Source organism: Curcuma longa, chromosome 14 (assembly GCF_044706935.1).
Source record: "Curcuma longa cultivar G26 ecotype Majalengka, Jawa Barat chromosome 14, ITB_CL_G26_1.1, whole genome shotgun sequence".
NCBI lineage: Eukaryota > Viridiplantae > Streptophyta > Magnoliopsida > Zingiberales > Zingiberaceae > Curcuma > Curcuma longa.
In genome coordinates, this window is record NC_133874.1 from 5,449,137 (window position 1) to 5,467,399 (window position 18,263).

Below are 18,263 nucleotides of genomic sequence, written 5' to 3' on the forward strand. Positions count from 1 at the left end.
ATAGATAATTATCATCTTTCCACTTTTTCCTCTCCACTAATTTTTATCCTGAAAATAGCAGTTGATTTTATCTATGAGAGAGAAACAAGGGGAAGTCTTTATCTATAATAGAGAAACAAGGAGATATGCTTATCCATGGAATATCTTGAATTTTATTTTCTAAGTGTGGTTTATTTATATATTTTTTCATCAGAATACATAAATATGGGTTGCCATCACAATAATTCTTTTTTTAAAAAAATTAGTGAACCATGATTCAGAATTACATTGTGAAGAAAGTTAAAAGCTGCAGCTAACAGATTACTGCCAATATTTCCAGTGCCATAGAAGCGCAATGCAAAAATTAGAACAAATACAACAATAAGGCTCATGCCACATAGATGTCTCATGTACTGAACTTGAAGTGGCAGTAGCTCTCTCACTTGCCAACATAGCAGGAGCAGATCCACCCACCTGTCAAGAAAGTCAGTTGAGGAAACTTCAGCTTGGAGCTTTTTCTTATGGTGGATATCCTGGGTCATGGTCATAATCATTTGTGTAGTGGACCAGAGACTGATTCAGATGTTGTGCGGGCCTCCACCAAGGGAGTCCGTCATTGTATCTGGTTATCCTTCTCTCTATTTGTCTCTGCCATGAGTTTCATTATAGGGGTCTCCAGGTAGGATAATGCAAAACCAAAATGGTAGTAGCAAGATGAAAATGATTTCCTTTTTCTTTATCTGACATAGTTTTGTAACCACTTGTTAGGGCCCTTTAATTGCACGACTCATGTCATTACTTAGTTGTATGTAGGGGTGATGGCTCGGGTTGACAAGTCACTCTCATTGACACAAGACACACTTAATATCAACCTGAATGCAACTCATTTAACAAATAGATCAAAATCTACGATCCACACATGACCTGTTTATAACATTGATCCAAATAATTAAATGGGTGTATGACATGTTGTCTAACAAATAGTAACAATTAGAAATACAAAATACTATTTTTATTATACAAAATCTTAAAATATAATCTATATCATTGTATGCTACAATTTACATGTTCTTATACTGTATATTCATTGATTACATATGAATAACTTGTATAGGTTACAACTAATTTAAATAATTAAACATTTATACATTTTTAAACAGGTTATACAATGTTTATGATTCAGCCAGACTTGTTTATTTGTGGGTCAACTTCTTTATGACCCAAATTTGTTTAGCTCAAACTCAAATGCACAAAATTTCAGGTCAGGTCGTGTCGTATAAATGGGTGATATGCCAACTGTTGTCACCCCTAGCTCTATGCCTGTTTTTACCAATTTGAGTTAAAACTTGGAAGTTACGGTTGGAGTTTCGAAGTAACACATATATAAACATAGGATAATTCAATTAACCATTCAACTCACCTGACATATGAAGAAATTCAACTTAACCTTTTAGTTTAGCACAATAATTCCTTATTTCTTGATCCACTCTTCTTAATTATTATGTAATTAGCAAGCTGGAATGTGAAGTAATGAATATTTATTGTACCTTTTCCAAGATTGATGTACAATAGGGAAATACAATAATGATAAGCAACACTTAAATTGTTTTTTTTACTTTTTTTAGGTATTGGATGCTTCCTGGTACATGCCTCAAGAGAAGCGGAATCCACTTGAAGAATATCAGGTTTTGATGACTGAACTGTTACCATGTCATGCCATTTTTTATGACTTGTTTCTTCTGGTTTAGTAGTCAAACCTAATTCTTTATTTATGAATAGCCCTGTACTTGTGAATCAAGTGAAAATGAAAAATTCAGATCAACCGTAACTGCAAATTAGATTATATATGGTCTGGTTTAAGATATTTAACTTTAAGATCCATTTCTGCCGGTGACTGATACAAAAGCAGACAGATCCTTCTCCTCAGAAAACAAGGGGAAGACCCTCTTACTAATTGATCATAGGTTTTTCACCATTTGAATAATCTAAGGATCTTTTACAGTGGTACAGTTACAGCAAGTAATGTTCAGATTCTTTTCCAAGCAGAATATTGAATCTAGTCTTTGTGGCTCATCTGATAACAAAAAATGTGGCTCTTATTTTTGATGATCATAGGGATTCTTCATCTAGCTTAATTGACTAATGGAACACTTAGTCAATTTTAATAAAATTATCAATATCCATACTAATTTTCTTCTTGATCCAACAAAGTAGATCTATCCATCTGTTAAGTATCTCTCTCTTTTTTTCCCCCCACCCATTGAACTCTACAAACTATTTCTGCAGCTATCAATTTATTTTTAAAAAGTAACTATCAGATCTAGCATAGATGTCAGTCATGCTTGGAAGATATTTTTCGCCAGTTGAACCAAGAAAACTGATTTGGGAGAAGTTTTGCTATATTTAATTGTAACACAATATGGACATATTGATTCAGTCTCCCATAACAGACTGGGTACCTAGGTTCAAATCTCTTTTCTTTCAATATTAAGGGCCTCTGTTTAACTTGACAATTTTCTCATTGATGTCACCAGAAAGAATATGCAATGTAGAATTGCTTTTATGTTGATTTTATTGGTGGGCACCAATACCAAAATGGTCTTCATTTTAATAGCCAGATGGAACCGGATTGGCTTCAGATTTTTGTACAATTTATGGATGATGAGATTTATCTTTTTTGAAGAATTTTTGCTATCAAACATGAATGATACTTGAAGATTACCTAAGTTCCTCACTTGGACCAATCAAAAACTTGTAAAAGTCATATAGCATACATCAAATTTAGCGGGTATTGCAATTTGTAGCTTTCTCAACTGTTGGTAATCTGAACCTTCTCATATAGAGATTGGGTGGACTAACCTAGTTTGCTCAAAGTCATTTTTTTCAAATGAAAAAAAGGGCGGGTCATGTTTCATTTCACTTTGTTTGGAAAATATAATTCCCATTTATATGCATTCAGATATTCTTGCAATAATCTGAACATGCTCAATTCTTGCAATAATTTCCATTTAGAAAACCTCAGAAGGATTATATGATCTATATAGGGTTATAGTGGAAAAGGTAAAAGGTTTTATTTTTCAATTGGGCCATACCTAACCATTTCTTCTATATCCTGTGAAGCATGATCTTTTCATAGTATTTGGTTATTCCCTTGCTGTGGATCTTCTTGTTCTAGAAAAAGATTAGTTGGAGTGGAGATCAATCGACTGACATGTCAATAGGCAATAGCTGGGTTTTTCTCATTTAGTACTTTTCAATCCCAGTCTAGATTATTAATTTGGATTAATTTTTCTGTTGCCAATCTTTCTAGTTTAAGCTCAAAGATTACACCTTAATATTCTTTTTGCCCAGATTTTTTTGGTTGCAAAATTCCACCACTGTATTTGATTCAGGTTGCTCACATTCCGGGTGCCGTTTTCTTTGATATTGATCAAATATCTGACCCAACAACTGATGTGAGATATCTTACACTCTGCTTTTTAACCGTTATATTATCTGCATTAATAGAATAATACTAGAGAATGCAGGTCATGTTGGTAACTCTATGTGAATTTATCCCCTTTTTTCTTTTGATAATTCAAGTTCTTTTTTACTTATGAAATTGTATTTCACAATATCCTTCATATCTATGATTCTTAAGGATCACTGGATTATGTTCAGGTTAATTATAGGATAAACTAAAGGAAATGGTCTGTTGACCAACACAATTTGTTTTATGGATGAAATTGCAAAAAAATGTTTAAGTTAACCGAAGTGTTTCAACCTGTCATATCGCTTTCACATAGATTGACCTGATCGTTTTAGCTTATTTTTATTTGAGATTTAAAGAGTTCAATTTTTTTCATTTAGATTATATACTGCGTAGGTTTAAGTGATTTTTAGATAAACATGGAGTTAAATGAGTTGATTAATCATTCTGACCACTAAGCTTGTAAACTGAAGCTTGATTGGGTCATTGTTCAGGAATGCTTGATAGCTATGGTTACTTCCCTTGTGATGTTTTCCCATATAAATAGGAATTTTATAGTAGGCATTTATGTATTATCATTGGTGGTGTGATTTACTTGTGTAAGAGTTGAGACTAGTTTATGGAGTTTTCTATATATAATTAAGATGTATGCACTACCAAAATTGCTCTTACTACTAGTAGTCTTTAATTAACCACCAGATTCCTTTACATTTTAAAGCCAGAAAGATGCTGTCTTATTCAATTTATCAAATTGTTATAAGGTTTGACCACACTTTTACCCTGTCAAAAAAAGCCCCAATGATATCTGGAAATGTGAGTGAGATTCAACTTGTTCCATTAACATCTTGTATGCCGTGTTTTTGAAATGTGAGTGAGCAACTTGTTCCATATCTTATTTCTTCTGGTGGTTTTGGGTCATGGCTTGATTTTGATCACTTATTTCCTTTATTTTGTAGATTAAAACATTTAAGTGAGCAGGAGCCATAATCCTCACCTTGTTCACATTTTTTTTTGTAGGGATAATAAATAAGAAATGAGATTCAGTCTTGTCTAACTCAAGATCCACATCAATATATCTGTGTTGTGATTCAGTAGTATTCTTAGAATAGTCACTGGATTAGTTAATAGTATTTAGGCTATCCAAACTGGTTCCTATATTATCTATTTCTTGCTCACTGACCTTCTGAACTATTTTCCCTATAATATTAAAGCATTTCACTTGAATCAGTTGCCGCACATGTTACCATTGGAAGAAGCTTTTGCAGCTGCAGTTTCTGTTCTTGGTATTCAAAACACAGATAATATCATTATTTATGATGGAAAAGGACTATTTAGTGCTCCTCGTGTCTGGTGGTATGTTTGGAACGTGGTTCTTGTAAACTCTTTAATTTGTGCTTCATTCCTCATAAGTTCCAATAATGTTCTTGTTGGAATGTGTTTTCTAATGTTACAAGTTGACTCAGTCAAGGTAAAGATAAATTTAGGTGTAGTTTAAAATAATCTGTGTTTTCCTTTAGCTTTCCTTATCATGATAGCTGCACTTTCCTGTATTTATATTACAAAATATTCTTGGAATCCTACTCATTCCAGTAATTCAGTTGCATGTGGATATGCTACAGTGCTATAGTTGTATTAAATGTTAATTTTGTATCTAAAATGGTTATCAAAATGATAAGACCATGTAGTTTAGTTGATAGTGCAGGATGAATGCTTCCTAGACTGTTGGCATGCTGCATGGACTATAATTTCAAGTTGCATTCTCAAAAAGATTATATAATTTTGCCTTGTGGATTAGGGTGATGGACAAGTAATTCAAATTCCATTCATATACTATTTTTCTTCCATTGAGACTAAAGTCGACATCCAATTGGCCATACCAGTAAGTTGGATGGATATTCAAGGCTTACTTTCACGACCCAAGTTGATCTCAATGGCCAGTGGCGGCTTGACATGCTCCTGCATTAACAATGTTACAATCTCTTGGGCACTTGCTTGGAATCTTGTAGAAATACAACTTACAAAAGATATTTATTACATTCACTTCTGCAGGTGCCATCATCAGAAAAGCAAAAAAAAAAAAAAAAAAATCACTGCAAAGAACCTGTGAAGTAAATTCCAAACTGCATATATCTAACTCTGAATGAGGTGCTTTGTTTAGCCAACAATATAATTAAAGAAAAGCACTACTAACTAAGAATATATTGATATGACTCTAACTAATAATAGTTGAAAATAAGATACAAGAATCAAAAAGAAGATGATGAAGCTGTATTGTAATGGTCAAGCTACCATATACATAGCCTAATTTGTTGTTCCAATGGAGAACAAAACACATAGGGATTAATTGTCATTTCATCAACTAGAAGGTCGATTCTAATAAAGTTGACACCTTATTATTAGTTCCAACTAGCGGATCTGCCAAATATTATAGGTTGCATAGTGTAAAATTATAATAGACAAATTCCCTAAATAATGCATTTGTTTTTTTCCCAAATTACATACCACATTTTGTATTTTCCTAAATCATGCACCACTTTCTCAAAATACCTCTAAATACGTAAAATTAACACCTTTTATTTTTAATCTTTTGGAGGGCCAAAACTTAATATTTTGGACAAATAAATATGCTATAATTCCTGAGAACGAGATGTGCAAAACAATTTTTTGGGGTTAGAATGGGTTAAGAAGTATCTCAGTGTGTTTTTATTTCAAAACACTCTGAGTCTCTGATATTATTTTTAAAAAATGATTATTGTCCACTAGAAAAGATTGGAATGGTCTAGTTGAGGCTCCCAAGAAGGTGCTAGTAGTTTTTTTCTTTCGGGGTTTTTTTTTTTTTTGCCAACTAATTTTAGGCCGTGAAAGTGGTTTACAAAAACGGCTTGGTGGCCTTGCACTTGCCGGGGAAAAAAAAAAAAGATCATATTTCTATTCCTTAGGCTCCCAAAACTCATAAATTTTTCCATTTTTATCATACGAGTAGTGCAAGGCCATCAAGGTTTTTTTAACAAAAAAATATCTTTGTGGCCTTGCACTATAAGAACCTAAAACCAGAGTATGTTTATGCTTTCTAGACTCTTAGGTGAATCATATCCATAATAAGTTGTCACATAAATAGTATAGGGGCATTAAACTTTGCTTGTGGAAATACATTGATGGCTCTGCACTTGCCAAATCATAAAATCAAACCATATTGTTGCTTCTTGAACTCCAAGGAATTAATATATGTTTTAGTCATAGGACAACACAAGCTCATTAAGGTATTTTTGCAAAGCCATCTTGGTGACCCTACACTGCTCATATGATAAAAATGAAAGCAGATATTACTTCCTATAAGTCCAAGGAACACAAATATGGTCTCATATCTGATTTTGAGCAATGCACGCCAGGAAGATGTTTTTACAAAACCATCTTAATAACCTAAACTACTCATATGACAAATATGAAAATACATGAGTTATTGGGAGTTTAAGTAGAAAGATAAATATGGTCTCGTTTTATTTTTGACAAGTGTAAGGCTATCAATTTGAGCGGGCTGAGTAGACCGGTTAATCTAAGAGGGTTGGTTGATTAGCCAAGCCGAATGCTTTGAGCAGGATAGGCAGTTCAAGCAAGCCGGGTGGTCAGATCAAATAGGGCAAGTTGTGTTGATTGGGTAAACCAGGAACATTAGCATTGCTGACAGTCCATGTTGGCTGATTAGGCCCATGACCCACCTGTCTTGATCAACTCACGTGACTCACCTTGGCTCACCCAATCAACTTAACTTGGAGAAGATAAAAATATTTTCACTATTGTGTGGTAAATATAGAAAAATATTTTCCAGCTATCACCTCTAAGCAAAAGAAAAATATTTATTTTCCTTGAATTTGTTTTCAAAATACATTTTATATAAATAACTTTTTTATAGCAAAATAATGGAGCCTTAGTGTATGAACCCCAAATGATTTTCCCATTATTCTTGGCAGATTTAAAATTCCTCATTTAGGAAATTTTGTTTTGAGGAAGAAGTTGTCTTATTGGAAATCATTGAATCTGGATCATGTCCATATTTTTCATGAGTAGATGGTATGAATCAAAACAGAGATGGTTGATTAAGAGTTGATATCATCACATAACTATTGTAGGACATATATACACTATCCTTTTCCATATATAGGAGATTTGAATGTAAGGAAGGATCCATTTAAATTTTGCTATATAATTTAAGGACTCTAATATTCTATTTGTTGATATTGTTACTATTTAAATTATGGTTTCATTTTCAATTATCAAATAATTCACCTTTCCAAAATGATAATACGTAAATAGGATGTTCCGAATCTTGGGGCACAATAAAGTTTGGGTGTTGGATGGAGGTTTGCCACATTGGCTTAAAGCTGGATACGAAGTTGAAGCTACCACACCTGAAAATGTTACTTTGAGAGCTACTGCAGTCAGTAAAGCTATTAAAAGCATATATCATGGTCAATATGTAAGTTGTGTATTTCATCTACATGCTAATTTTATATTTTAAGATCAACTGGTAGACTGGGGTGTTTTATTCTTGTTTTTGATTTATTCTGTCCTATATTTATTCTTAAGATACAGACTATTGAAGATGTGTAATTGACTTCAACTTCATCATGCACCTTCGGTACCCTTGGATTATGAATTGTTAAATGTCTACTTGATAAGGGAAATGAAAACTTGGAATTTATTTTGTGTCATGTTGGTCTTTATCTAAATTAGTGAATCAAAAACATAAAACAGGATGATGGGATTCTCTTTCCTAATACACCAAAAAAATAGTAAGCCAATTACAAAGAGAAGGGTTTGGATATGTGAAAGTGGGAGGGATGTGGAGAGTAGTAAAGTACTAGTATTTTTGAGTATTGAATAACTGTTATTTCCATATATCTGAAAACAAGAAGGATGTGCATGCTATTAGTATTTTACAGGCACTGAATAACTATTCCTGGTATCCATCTGAAAGCAAGATTCGGAGTTGCAAATCACTAGCATTTTATAAGCATTCAGATAGCATTTACAATACTCTAAAATTATTTTGTAGTTGCTTGCTATGCGTTTAGGATTTGACATTGATCTTATACAACAATGAAAGAAATGGATAGTTTAAATATGCCTTCCTTTTCCACTAGAAGAATTAGATTCTTATTTGTGAGATTGGGGTTCCAAATAAAGCATTCATCTCAGATGCTTCTATGTTTGTCATCTTGAAGGACTTGGTGCCATTATATGGTTTTTACTTATCATAAAAAAATTTCTTCTCTCTTTCTCTTGTTATAGCAGTTGATAATTTTATGCCGCTTCTATCACTCATAGGTTGGGCCTGCCACATTTAAAACAAACTTTCGGCCTCAGATGATTTGGGGAATAGAACAGGTCTGGATACTTCTCACTTCTGAAACAAAAATCATTTTCAATATGAACATTAGCATTATTCAAATGTCAAAGTCAACATAACTTGCAAGTATTTCAGAATCATTTGCTGACAATGTGATGTTGTTATGGTGAGATAAAAAGTAGAAAATGATAGCTGAGTTTGCTTGCAGGAACTCTTGGTGGAGGGTTTAATATAATATTAGATCTGAAGCTAGAACATAGGCATCCAATCCTGTCAAATTACCTGGTAGCGTTATGAAACTTGAATGCTTTTTGCAGAAAGATCGAGATAAATGTTTTTTGCAGAAAGATCGAGATAATTAAGCAAAATTGTGTATCCAATAGCTGGTCCAATCAATCTTTTAGAGTTAAGTCACCACCTAAACTGAAATACTTGCACTGAACATTTGTGTCCTATGTAACCTGTTATGCAAATGTTTAGCGCTTTTAAGGCTACAAACTCTTGCTTTTCTTGAGATGTTAGGTGTTTGCCTGACTGAAGTGATTAGCATTTAGTAATTATAAGATACATTCAAAACTTAAGAACTAAAGTTCTTAAAAATGAGGATGAAAATTAATTATGAAATAAATGAAAAGTAAGTTAATTATTGCAAGCATATTTTTTCATTTTGACTATAATGTTTCACCGAAAGCTTCTTGACTAAAACAATTGACATTTGGATGGAAAACTTATAGGAAACAAAAAATTTTCTCTACTCTCTTTTTTCTCTGATTGTTTCCTTCCTTTATAGGAAACAAAACCTTAGTTGATAGCTTATTCAATATTGGGCATGGTCTTGTAAATACCTTGGCATATGTGTTGAAGAAGAGGTGGGACGGGAAGAGGCCATGCTTGATTATATGGATAATGGTTTGAAATCTTGTATCGTGTTAGGTGAAACAGTTGAAATGTATCGTTCTAGTAAATCATTGAAACTCAATGCCATTCGGCACTAAGGTTCAAAATCTCAAGCTGTGTCGTAGTTTCGATCTTTGATCAGAAATATATTGCTCTAGTATTGTGTTGACGTTCCAATGCTTGGTGTCGGTGATAAATTGAAGGTTGAAGGAGGAAGGAAATGAAGTAAAGGAAGGAGACATTGTATGTGTTGAGTAATGTTAAGTTTCGATAATTTAGCAAAATGATATGTTTCGACCGTTTCACTTGGCATGGTACAAGATTTAAAATCATGCTCAGCACAAACAATTTCTCCTTCCTATGCTTCATCTCCTTCCTTCTTCAACTCCAATCAATTACTAGCAACATATGCATCAAAATATCGACATGATATCGAAACAGTACCGTTTTGATATCGAAACAGTACCGTTTTGACCAATAATCAAAACTTCAGCACGGCTCGAGATTTTGAAGCTTGTGAAGTGAGTCGTTCGGAAACCGTTCCGTTGATTTCCCTTGTACAAAAATTTTTCATACAAAGGACGAAACTTTCCAAGAGGCCCCGCGGATTGCTGGCTTCTTGTGTTTTGTTTTCAGGTTCCATACAAAGGTAAATACAACTAATAGAAGCGGAATGACTTAGTCGTACCGTTCACCTTTGGATTGTTGTGAAGGATGTGGATGACCCCTCGATCTTCTGCTGTATTCCTCTCCTTTTTCTCGAACGTTGTGTGGGCAACGATCCTTCGAGAATTTCTCCACCAGAATTCTCCTCTCCGATGGCTAGCAAAATTTCCTTCCTTCTCTTTGTCTGGAGAAAAGAGAAGAGGAAGAGGAGGTTGGCTGCCGAGAGTTTCGGCCACCAAAGATTAATTCGTGTGTGTCCAACCCCGTTGCAAGGGTCCTCTTTTATAGCCTTAGCCATCGGATAAACATGGTATGATTGAATCATAAACATGGTATAATTTGAATCATAAACATGGTATGATTCGAAACAATCAGATCTGAGAATTTTGGTATGATTTCGGAAGTTACCTATTCGAACCGAGGTGTTTAATCGATCAAGGAATCGATTAAACATCGCTATTTTTCCTCATTAACGCTGGTAATCGATCAGGTGATCGATTACCAGGCTGGTAATCGGCTGATCGATTACCTGCCTTCGTAATGGAAACTTTGGTAATCGATCAGGTGATCGATTACCAAGGTGTGTAATCGATCAGTTGATCGATTACACTGCTTTGTATTGGTTCGAATGCCTAGTTTCTTCACGAATTCATCCAAGGTGGTTTTGAGGATTTCCAGAGGCTACAGCAGGGACCTAGAGGAGGAATTGGTTTTGGTCTCCCGATGGGTTTAAGCTTCCCATGTTCTTCACCGAACACACAGCTTAAGTTTATCAATAATAACTCATTCCACTAGAGAGTTATTATTGCACTACCGCACCAATCCCATATTACAATATGGGCTCCTTCTTACTATAAGTACATTAGTCTCCCTGTGTTTAAGATATCGTATGTCCGTCAATTAAATGAGTTACTGACAACTCGAATTTAATCAACTTCTAATCCAAGAGTAGTACCACTCAACCTTATTATCATGCGGACAAGGTCCACCTGCAGGGTTTACATGATAATCCTTATGAGCTCCTCAAGGGGACATCATCAACCTAGATTATAGGACACAGTTTCCTTCTATAATCAACAACACACCATGTACATAATACTTCTTCCCAACTCATCGGGCCTTTTGATCTATCGATCTAAACCTCACCCTTTGATGAATCAAAGAATTACATACTAAGTACATGTGTTTGTTATTATATCGGGATTAAGAGTATGTACATCTATAGTAACAGAGGTTTAGTTCGATTATATAGTCAGTATAAATCGAACAATCCTCAGATGGTCCTGCTCAATACACACTTAGTGTACTAGTGTAATTCTATAGTCAAGACAGACTAAGACCAAATTACACTACAACCACTCCAATGGTTTGTCCAATCCATCTTGGTTGTGAACACTGTTTATAATCTATAAGGAACTGATAACATGGTCTTCTGTGTGTGACTCCGCACACCATGTTTATCTACAATATAGATTAAATGGACACTTGCATAAAAACTAAATGCAAAAATTGACCAAATGTGATTCTTATTTTAGAATATTTATTTACATAGCTAGGATTCTGGTATACATCCCAACAGCTTGATATGGATGCTCTTGTGAAGAATAGGTAGACGCGGGACAAGATCCCAAGGGTGATGATGGCCTTCTGAAAGGTGAAGGGGCTGATAAATGGGCAAATGGATTTGTTAGCATGCAACATGGTCAAGATTTGGTTGTATTGATGGTTGAGGTGGGGATTGAGGAGATCGTCCCCACTTGAATACCATGTTAACATGGGAAAAATATTAGGGTTATCCTTGAGGTAGTCCCCTCACATTTATATGTATTATCTTATTGTCATTTTAAATTTAAAAATCCTTAAGTTTGGTGTATTCACATATAGATCCTGATCTATTCACCTACCATTAGGTCCTTAGCACCTTGCATCAAATAGTGGATTCCGAAATTTTCACCTGCTTTATGGATATATTTCCAATTTTATTTGTCTCATACAAAGGACACAATGAATAAATTGCCATGATGCATCAATATTTATTGTGGACAAGTTGGTACAATTCTTGTCAAAATAGTTTACGAAAGATAGATTTCCCTTGTTCATTTATGGCTGATAACCATGTTTCAGGTCAAACAAAATATGACTGACAAAACCCATCAACTTCTAGATGCTCGATCGAAGGGCAGGTAATATCCACTAGTTGGCTTCAATATCTTGTAGAAAATACCATGTTTACTGATTCAAAAATGGTTTTTTGCTACCTTCATGTTGGCATGTTGAATTTTTAAATCTCTTTCTTTGCACTCTAGAATCAAAGCCATATTGTATATGTATAGTTTAGTACACTGCAAAACTGCATTTGCTACTGGAAAATTTCAAGTCAATTTAGTTTGATAAAACTACAGGTTCTGCAAATCAAAGAAATCTGTGCATCTTAAAAAAAAACATAATTAGGAGGGTCATACTTGTGGTAAGTAGACTTTCTTAGATGATGCACTTGCTAAAAGTTCATTAGAGTTAACAAATGACATGAATAATCTAAGAATAATCATGTTGCACTTTCTTAGGTTTTCATGTCCTCAACAACTTTCAATAAATTTCTTATATTTTATTACCTATTTTTTGTACTTTAGTTTCAAAATATTTCTCAATCTATCTCTTTTGTCATAGTTGAGGTTCCTATAGTCCAAAGAACTTGTGATAAGATAAGAACACTTCATTAGTAAAGATTTGTGTCCATATGCAGGTTTGATGGTGTAGCTCCTGAACCTCGAGAGGGAATGAAAAGTGGTCATATTCCAGGAAGTAAATGTGTTCCATTCACGGAGGTAATGCGTACTAAAAAACAATTGAATGAGGTGTCTCGCTATTTACACATCCAATCTATGTTTAATATAAAATGTACCCAATGCTTGTTACTTTGATCCATGGCACACATCATCGACTTCGACTTTAGTTCATGTAAGAACTCAATGAATAATGTGGAAAAATGCAACATGTTTGAGAATTACGGTGAACAAGACAATTAAGTTTGTACTTTTCATACATATAAATTGCAATGAGTTTGAGAATTATGGAGAAGACGACAAGCAAGATTAGGTTTCATGCACATACATACACATTACAGTAATTCAAGCTAATAACATTTTTTTGTTTACTTCCTCAAATTCTAAAATGTCAAAAGTGGTATTGTAGAATCGAGATGTTTTAATATAAAGCTTTAGCGCTGAATCCTACACATGTATGCTTGTCGATAAAGAGTTTGTGGTGTTCTAATGTAGTTATTCTGTTTATGAGCAGATGGTTGATAGTTCAAGCCTGCTTTTGCCTGAAGATGAACTTCGTAAGAAGTTTTCGCAAGCAGGTGACAGCCTCTCTTTTTATTCAAATGATCTAGTGTGACCAATCATGCTTCCAATAACTTGTGTCGATTGTTAAACTTTGCTCATCTAAAAAAGGACAGAAACTCGATAAGTATGCGATATGAATATCGGAAAAACTTCAATTTACTTGGTGCAAGCACTGATACTTGCTACTATACTAATCAACACTGACTTGTGTTTATACCTGTTTATATGAATGAAGGTGAGATAGACTTTTCTAATTATAGAGATATCAAGTTGATATGAAACTTTGGAAAGATTTTAGTGAGAGGATAACAATCAATGAGCTAACCTTTTTTGAAAATAAATTTAGCTTCATGTCTGAAGCATCAAACATAAACAACAAATAGGAAATAATATTATATAATGTTGTTACTAGTTCTAGAGGACTGTGGTTTATATTTGCTACAGCTTGTGTATTCCTACTTGCAGGCGTATCTTTGGAGGACCCAATTGTTGCCTCCTGCGGAAGTGGGATGACTGCCTGCATCCTATGTGTGGTAAGATTTTGTTCGAGTCTTCTTCGTGTGCTCGTATCGGAAATCAGTTAACCGATGAATGAGTCGATGATGCCGTTTCAGGGTCTTCATCGCCTCGGAAAGCTGGATGTTCCAGTTTATGATGGATCATGGACTGAATGGGCAACTCAATCCTGCAACCCTATTGTTACTCTTGCTACTGATTAAGTGGTTCGTCCATGTATGTAGATACAAAATTCTATCTCCAGTTCATCCTGTTTTAGATATTTGTGTCTACTGGGGCAAACCTTAAAAACTGAGTGGAGAACCAGAATTCTTTGATGTCAAATTTCTACTATTATGAAAGAGAGGATAAAAGATTTAATCTCAAAGAGGGAGGACTCATAATTAGAGTCAGAGGTTCCAAAGTCTCAACATATCACATTCAAGCATAGAGCATATGTCTAACAATAGAAACCAAATCCACCACAAGCCAAGCAGAAATAAGAAAGCAAACCATATTTCAAAACACAAGGAGGGAATTACTCAGCCTTCCTCCTCCTCTCCTTCCTCGTCCTCGTACTCTTGTTCCTCTGATGTTGCATCTTGGTATTGCTGGTACTCAGCCACCAGGTCGTTCATGTTGCTCTCAGCCTCAGTGAACTCCATCTCATCCATACCCTCTCCGGTGTACCAATGCAAGAAAGCTTTCCTCCTGAACATGGCAGTGAATTGCTCGCTCACCCGCCTGAACATCTCCTGGATGGAGGTGGAGTTGCCGATGAAAGTCGATGCCATCTTGAGCCCCTTGGGTGGAATGTCACACACACTGGACTTCACGTTGTTTGGTATCCACTCCACGAAGTAGGATGAGTTCTTGTTCTGCACATTGAGCAACTGCTCGTCGACTTCCTTCGTGCTCATCTTACCGCGGTACATGGCTGAAGCAGTTAAGTACCGGCCATGGCGGGGATCAGCGGCACACATCATATTCTTGGCATCCCACATTTGCTGGGTCAGTTCCGGTACAGTGAGTGCCCGGTATTGTTGTGAACCCCTTGAGGTAAGGGGTGCAAACCCTACCATGAAGAAGTGCAGGCGGGGAAAAGGGATGAGGTTGACTGCGAGCTTCCGCAGGTCAGAGTTGAGCTGTCCGGGGAAGCGAAGACAGCAAGTGACACCGCTCATTGTGGCAGAGATCAAGTGATTGAGATCACCAACTGGCATGTAGGGGAAAAAAACATAACTAGTCATGTAACATCAAACAAGCGCAGCAGAGGCAAGGAGTGAAGCAGTAGACTCACATGTGGGATTTGAAAGCTTCAAGGTGCGGAAACAGATATCATACAGCGCTTCATTGTCAAGTACCATACATTCATCAGCATTCTCAACCAGTTGATGAACCGACAGGGTAGCATTGTATGGCTCCACGACTGTATCAGAAACCTTGGGAGAGGGGAAAACTGAGAAGGTGAGCATCATTCTATCTGGATATTCCTCTCTGATCTTTGAGATGAGAAGGGTCCCCATGCCTGACCCAGTGCCTCCTCCTAAAGAGTGGCACACCTGGAACCCTACACCATAAGGAAAGAAAAGGTTAAAGCAACTAGAAAAGAGAAAAATAAACATCAGATATTCACAACTTATGGATCTTGAAAGAGGCCACTGTATTCCTTTGCTGCATCTGAGATTGGAAAAATCAAACAAATGATATCATGATAAAGCGAGATGATGTCAAACTTTAATGAGCATCCAAGCAAAAGCATATATATTAAATTTGTTTGTGCAACATGTCTCCACTTTGGCTGTTATTTCCCCATTACCTTTGAATAGCCACCTCTTAGTGAACTCAAAACAAAAAATATATTCATAAAAAACCCCTTTGTTGGACAGGACATAGGAATCTTGGATAAAACAAACTCAAGTAGGTGTTATTTATGCTAATGTGATCTACAGAAAAAGGTAGATTTGTCAGATATGGAAGCATGATGTGCTACAAGCTATACTTTATCTCTCAACATTATAATTTGTTTAGAACAAAAAATTTCAATGAATTTAGGACTGATTTCATAACTCAATAAAACGGTGTTATTTTGTAAATCATAGCACAGGCGCTTACAAATTACAGTTCATAGAAAAAGGTAAATTTAGCAGATGTGGAAGCTCGATGCACTACAAACTATACTTTGTCTCTCAAGGATACACTTTGAAACCAAAGATTTCAATGACATTTAGGACTGGTTTCATAATCCAATAGAACTGTATTATTTTGTAAATCATAGCATAGGAACTTACAAACTAAAGATGAGTAAACTTTAATCATGTGATTAACATGTACTGATTAAGAACTTCAGCTAAACCCTTTCTTAAATAAGTCAAAAATCGTTATCAAAATAAAAAAAAAATCATGTGATCTGTTAAGATGAAGCCTCTAAAGCTTTGTGTCCCGCGATGAGCCGCTATTAAGGATAGCTATAACAACTGAAGTAAAACCACATTCATTAATCATGTGTACCATGTACCTACATGGATAGACACAATAAAATTTGGGAAAACATCATATTAAAAGAAGGGGACGCTGGTGGTATGAAAATGTCAACACGGAGCATTCTATTTCTATAGGAATACAATTGTCTCTGAGCCGAAACCCTACTCGACAGACCAATCCTAACAAAAAAAACCTATGACGCTCTTTTGACAGGAACTAAAGATGCTTGCAAGGTATTTTTATATATTTGCAACAAATTCGCAGTTTGTTTAAGAAGAGAGGACAAATCTACCTCAATGATGTTTAAAGAATACAAAATAACCCTAGATCTAGCAAATTCAGCTCAACTTTCACCACCATCAGAACCCCCATGAAATAGCACAGATCCACCAAGAATTAAAGCCTATTTTGAACGAGAAAGGTCTTACCCTGCAAGCAGTCACAGTTCTCTGCCTCCTTCCTGACCACATCAAGCACCGAGTCAATGAGCTCCGCACCCTCCGTGTAGTGCCCCTTGGCCCAGTTGTTACCAGCCCCAGACTGACCGAAGACGAAGTTATCCGGCCTAAAGACCTGGCCAAAGGGCCCAGATCGGACGGAATCCATAGTTCCCGGCTCAAGATCCATGAGCACCGCGCGCGGAACGTACCTCCCGCCGCTGGCCTCATTGTAATAGACGTTGATCCTCTCGAGCTGGAGGTCCGAATCGCCGTTGTACTTCCCAGTCCCGTCGATCCCGTGCTCGTCGCAGATCACCTCCCAGAACTTGGCCCCGATCTGGTTCCCGCACTGCCCGCCCTGGATGTGAAGGATCTCTCTCATCCTCGCTCCTCCGCTTTCAAAAAAACGAGCGTTCCGGATCGCCGGCGAGAAACGAAGGCGGAGAGAAAGAGGAGTGAGTGAAGGTCTCAGATCTGGGGCGCCCTTTTATAGTAGGGCTATTCCGATCTCCTCACCTTGGTAACCTTACCGCTTCCAACTTTTGAATATCAGGCCGAGGGCTGCAGAAAGCGACCGCAGGCAATCTACGGCGGAGACGCGAAGTAGATGAGGATCGTACGGTGAACAGGACGGTCGCTGGAGAAGTTGTATGGGAGCAAGTATCGATTGGGCGTGGGGAGAGGTGAGCTGTTGTCACGTGGACGAGGTGCGGTGGGGGCCAAGAAAGCGACGGGCGGTTGTCGTCCTCCGCCGGCGCTTTTAATAAAAGTTTACCGCATTTAAGAGCCGAACGGCGTTGTCTGGTTCAAAGCCGATGCGCTGTCGCGTGTCCGGTGGAACGTTGCATTCCACCTGCAAATTTAATCGTGTTTTTTTACTTTATTTATTTCCATAAATACGACGTACGAATTTAGCAATTTTTTTATTTTATTATTGTATTTTAATTAGAAATTATTATATATACAATACTATTTATCAAAGTCATTTTATCTTCGATAAAAATTACTTCAAAATTATGGTAGACAGTTGCAATGCATGTTATAGAAATTATAACATAGGTTATTATGAGATAATTTTAATTAAATTGGTAAATAATATTTTTAATTATATTAAATAGATTTATTTTAATACATTATTT

General features: G+C 36.0%; 2 protein-coding genes across 5 annotated transcripts in view; one reads left to right on the plus strand and one right to left on the minus strand.

The window, feature by feature from the left end:
* The window catches only part of LOC141845294 (thiosulfate/3-mercaptopyruvate sulfurtransferase 1, mitochondrial-like), a 24,997-nt gene extending 10,510 nt beyond the window's left edge, over nucleotides 1-14,487 (plus strand). For all 4 annotated transcript variants that reach the window (XM_074733357.1, XM_074733355.1, XM_074733356.1 and 1 more), the window contains exons 3-12: nucleotides 1,605-1,664; nucleotides 3,372-3,434; nucleotides 4,677-4,801; nucleotides 7,760-7,922; nucleotides 8,774-8,833; nucleotides 12,483-12,541; nucleotides 13,102-13,183; nucleotides 13,656-13,719; nucleotides 14,171-14,238; nucleotides 14,320-14,487. In XM_074733357.1, coding sequence (XP_074589458.1) covers nucleotides 1,605-1,664; nucleotides 3,372-3,434; nucleotides 4,677-4,801; nucleotides 7,760-7,922; nucleotides 8,774-8,833; nucleotides 12,483-12,541; nucleotides 13,102-13,183; nucleotides 13,656-13,719; nucleotides 14,171-14,238; nucleotides 14,320-14,424 — 849 coding nt within the window. In that variant the 3' untranslated portion in view covers nucleotides 14,425-14,487. The remainder of the gene's footprint in view (nucleotides 1-1,604; nucleotides 1,665-3,371; nucleotides 3,435-4,676; nucleotides 4,802-7,759; nucleotides 7,923-8,773; nucleotides 8,834-12,482; nucleotides 12,542-13,101; nucleotides 13,184-13,655; nucleotides 13,720-14,170; nucleotides 14,239-14,319) is intronic.
* A 121-nt stretch (nucleotides 14,488-14,608) lies between these two features.
* On the minus strand, nucleotides 14,609-17,581 carry LOC141845296 (tubulin beta-7 chain-like). Its single transcript, XM_074733359.1, has 3 exons — nucleotides 17,113-17,581; nucleotides 15,501-15,770; nucleotides 14,609-15,416 (listed from the first exon to the last, which is right to left on the minus strand). Exons 1-3 carry the CDS (start codon nucleotides 17,504-17,506, stop codon nucleotides 14,743-14,745), a joined length of 1,338 nt encoding a protein of 445 aa, XP_074589460.1. The 5' UTR covers nucleotides 17,507-17,581; the 3' UTR covers nucleotides 14,609-14,742.
* Nucleotides 17,582-18,263: the final 682 nt, after the last annotated feature.

What these genes read in the sequence shown, in the direction of transcription:
- LOC141845296 (XM_074733359.1), bottom strand. Translation starts at nt 17,506, where the DNA reads ATGAGAGAGATCCTTCACATCCAGGGCGGGCAGTGCGGGAACCAGATC. An exon ending in GAACTGTGACTGCTTGCAGG is followed by an intron (nt 15,771 to 17,112) that starts GTAAGACCTTTC and finishes CTTATGGTGTAG; the next exon opens with GGTTCCAGGTGTGCCACTCT. An exon ending in GAAGCTTTCAAATCCCACAT is followed by an intron (nt 15,417 to 15,500) that starts GTGAGTCTACTG and finishes CCTACATGCCAG; the next exon opens with TTGGTGATCTCAATCACTTG.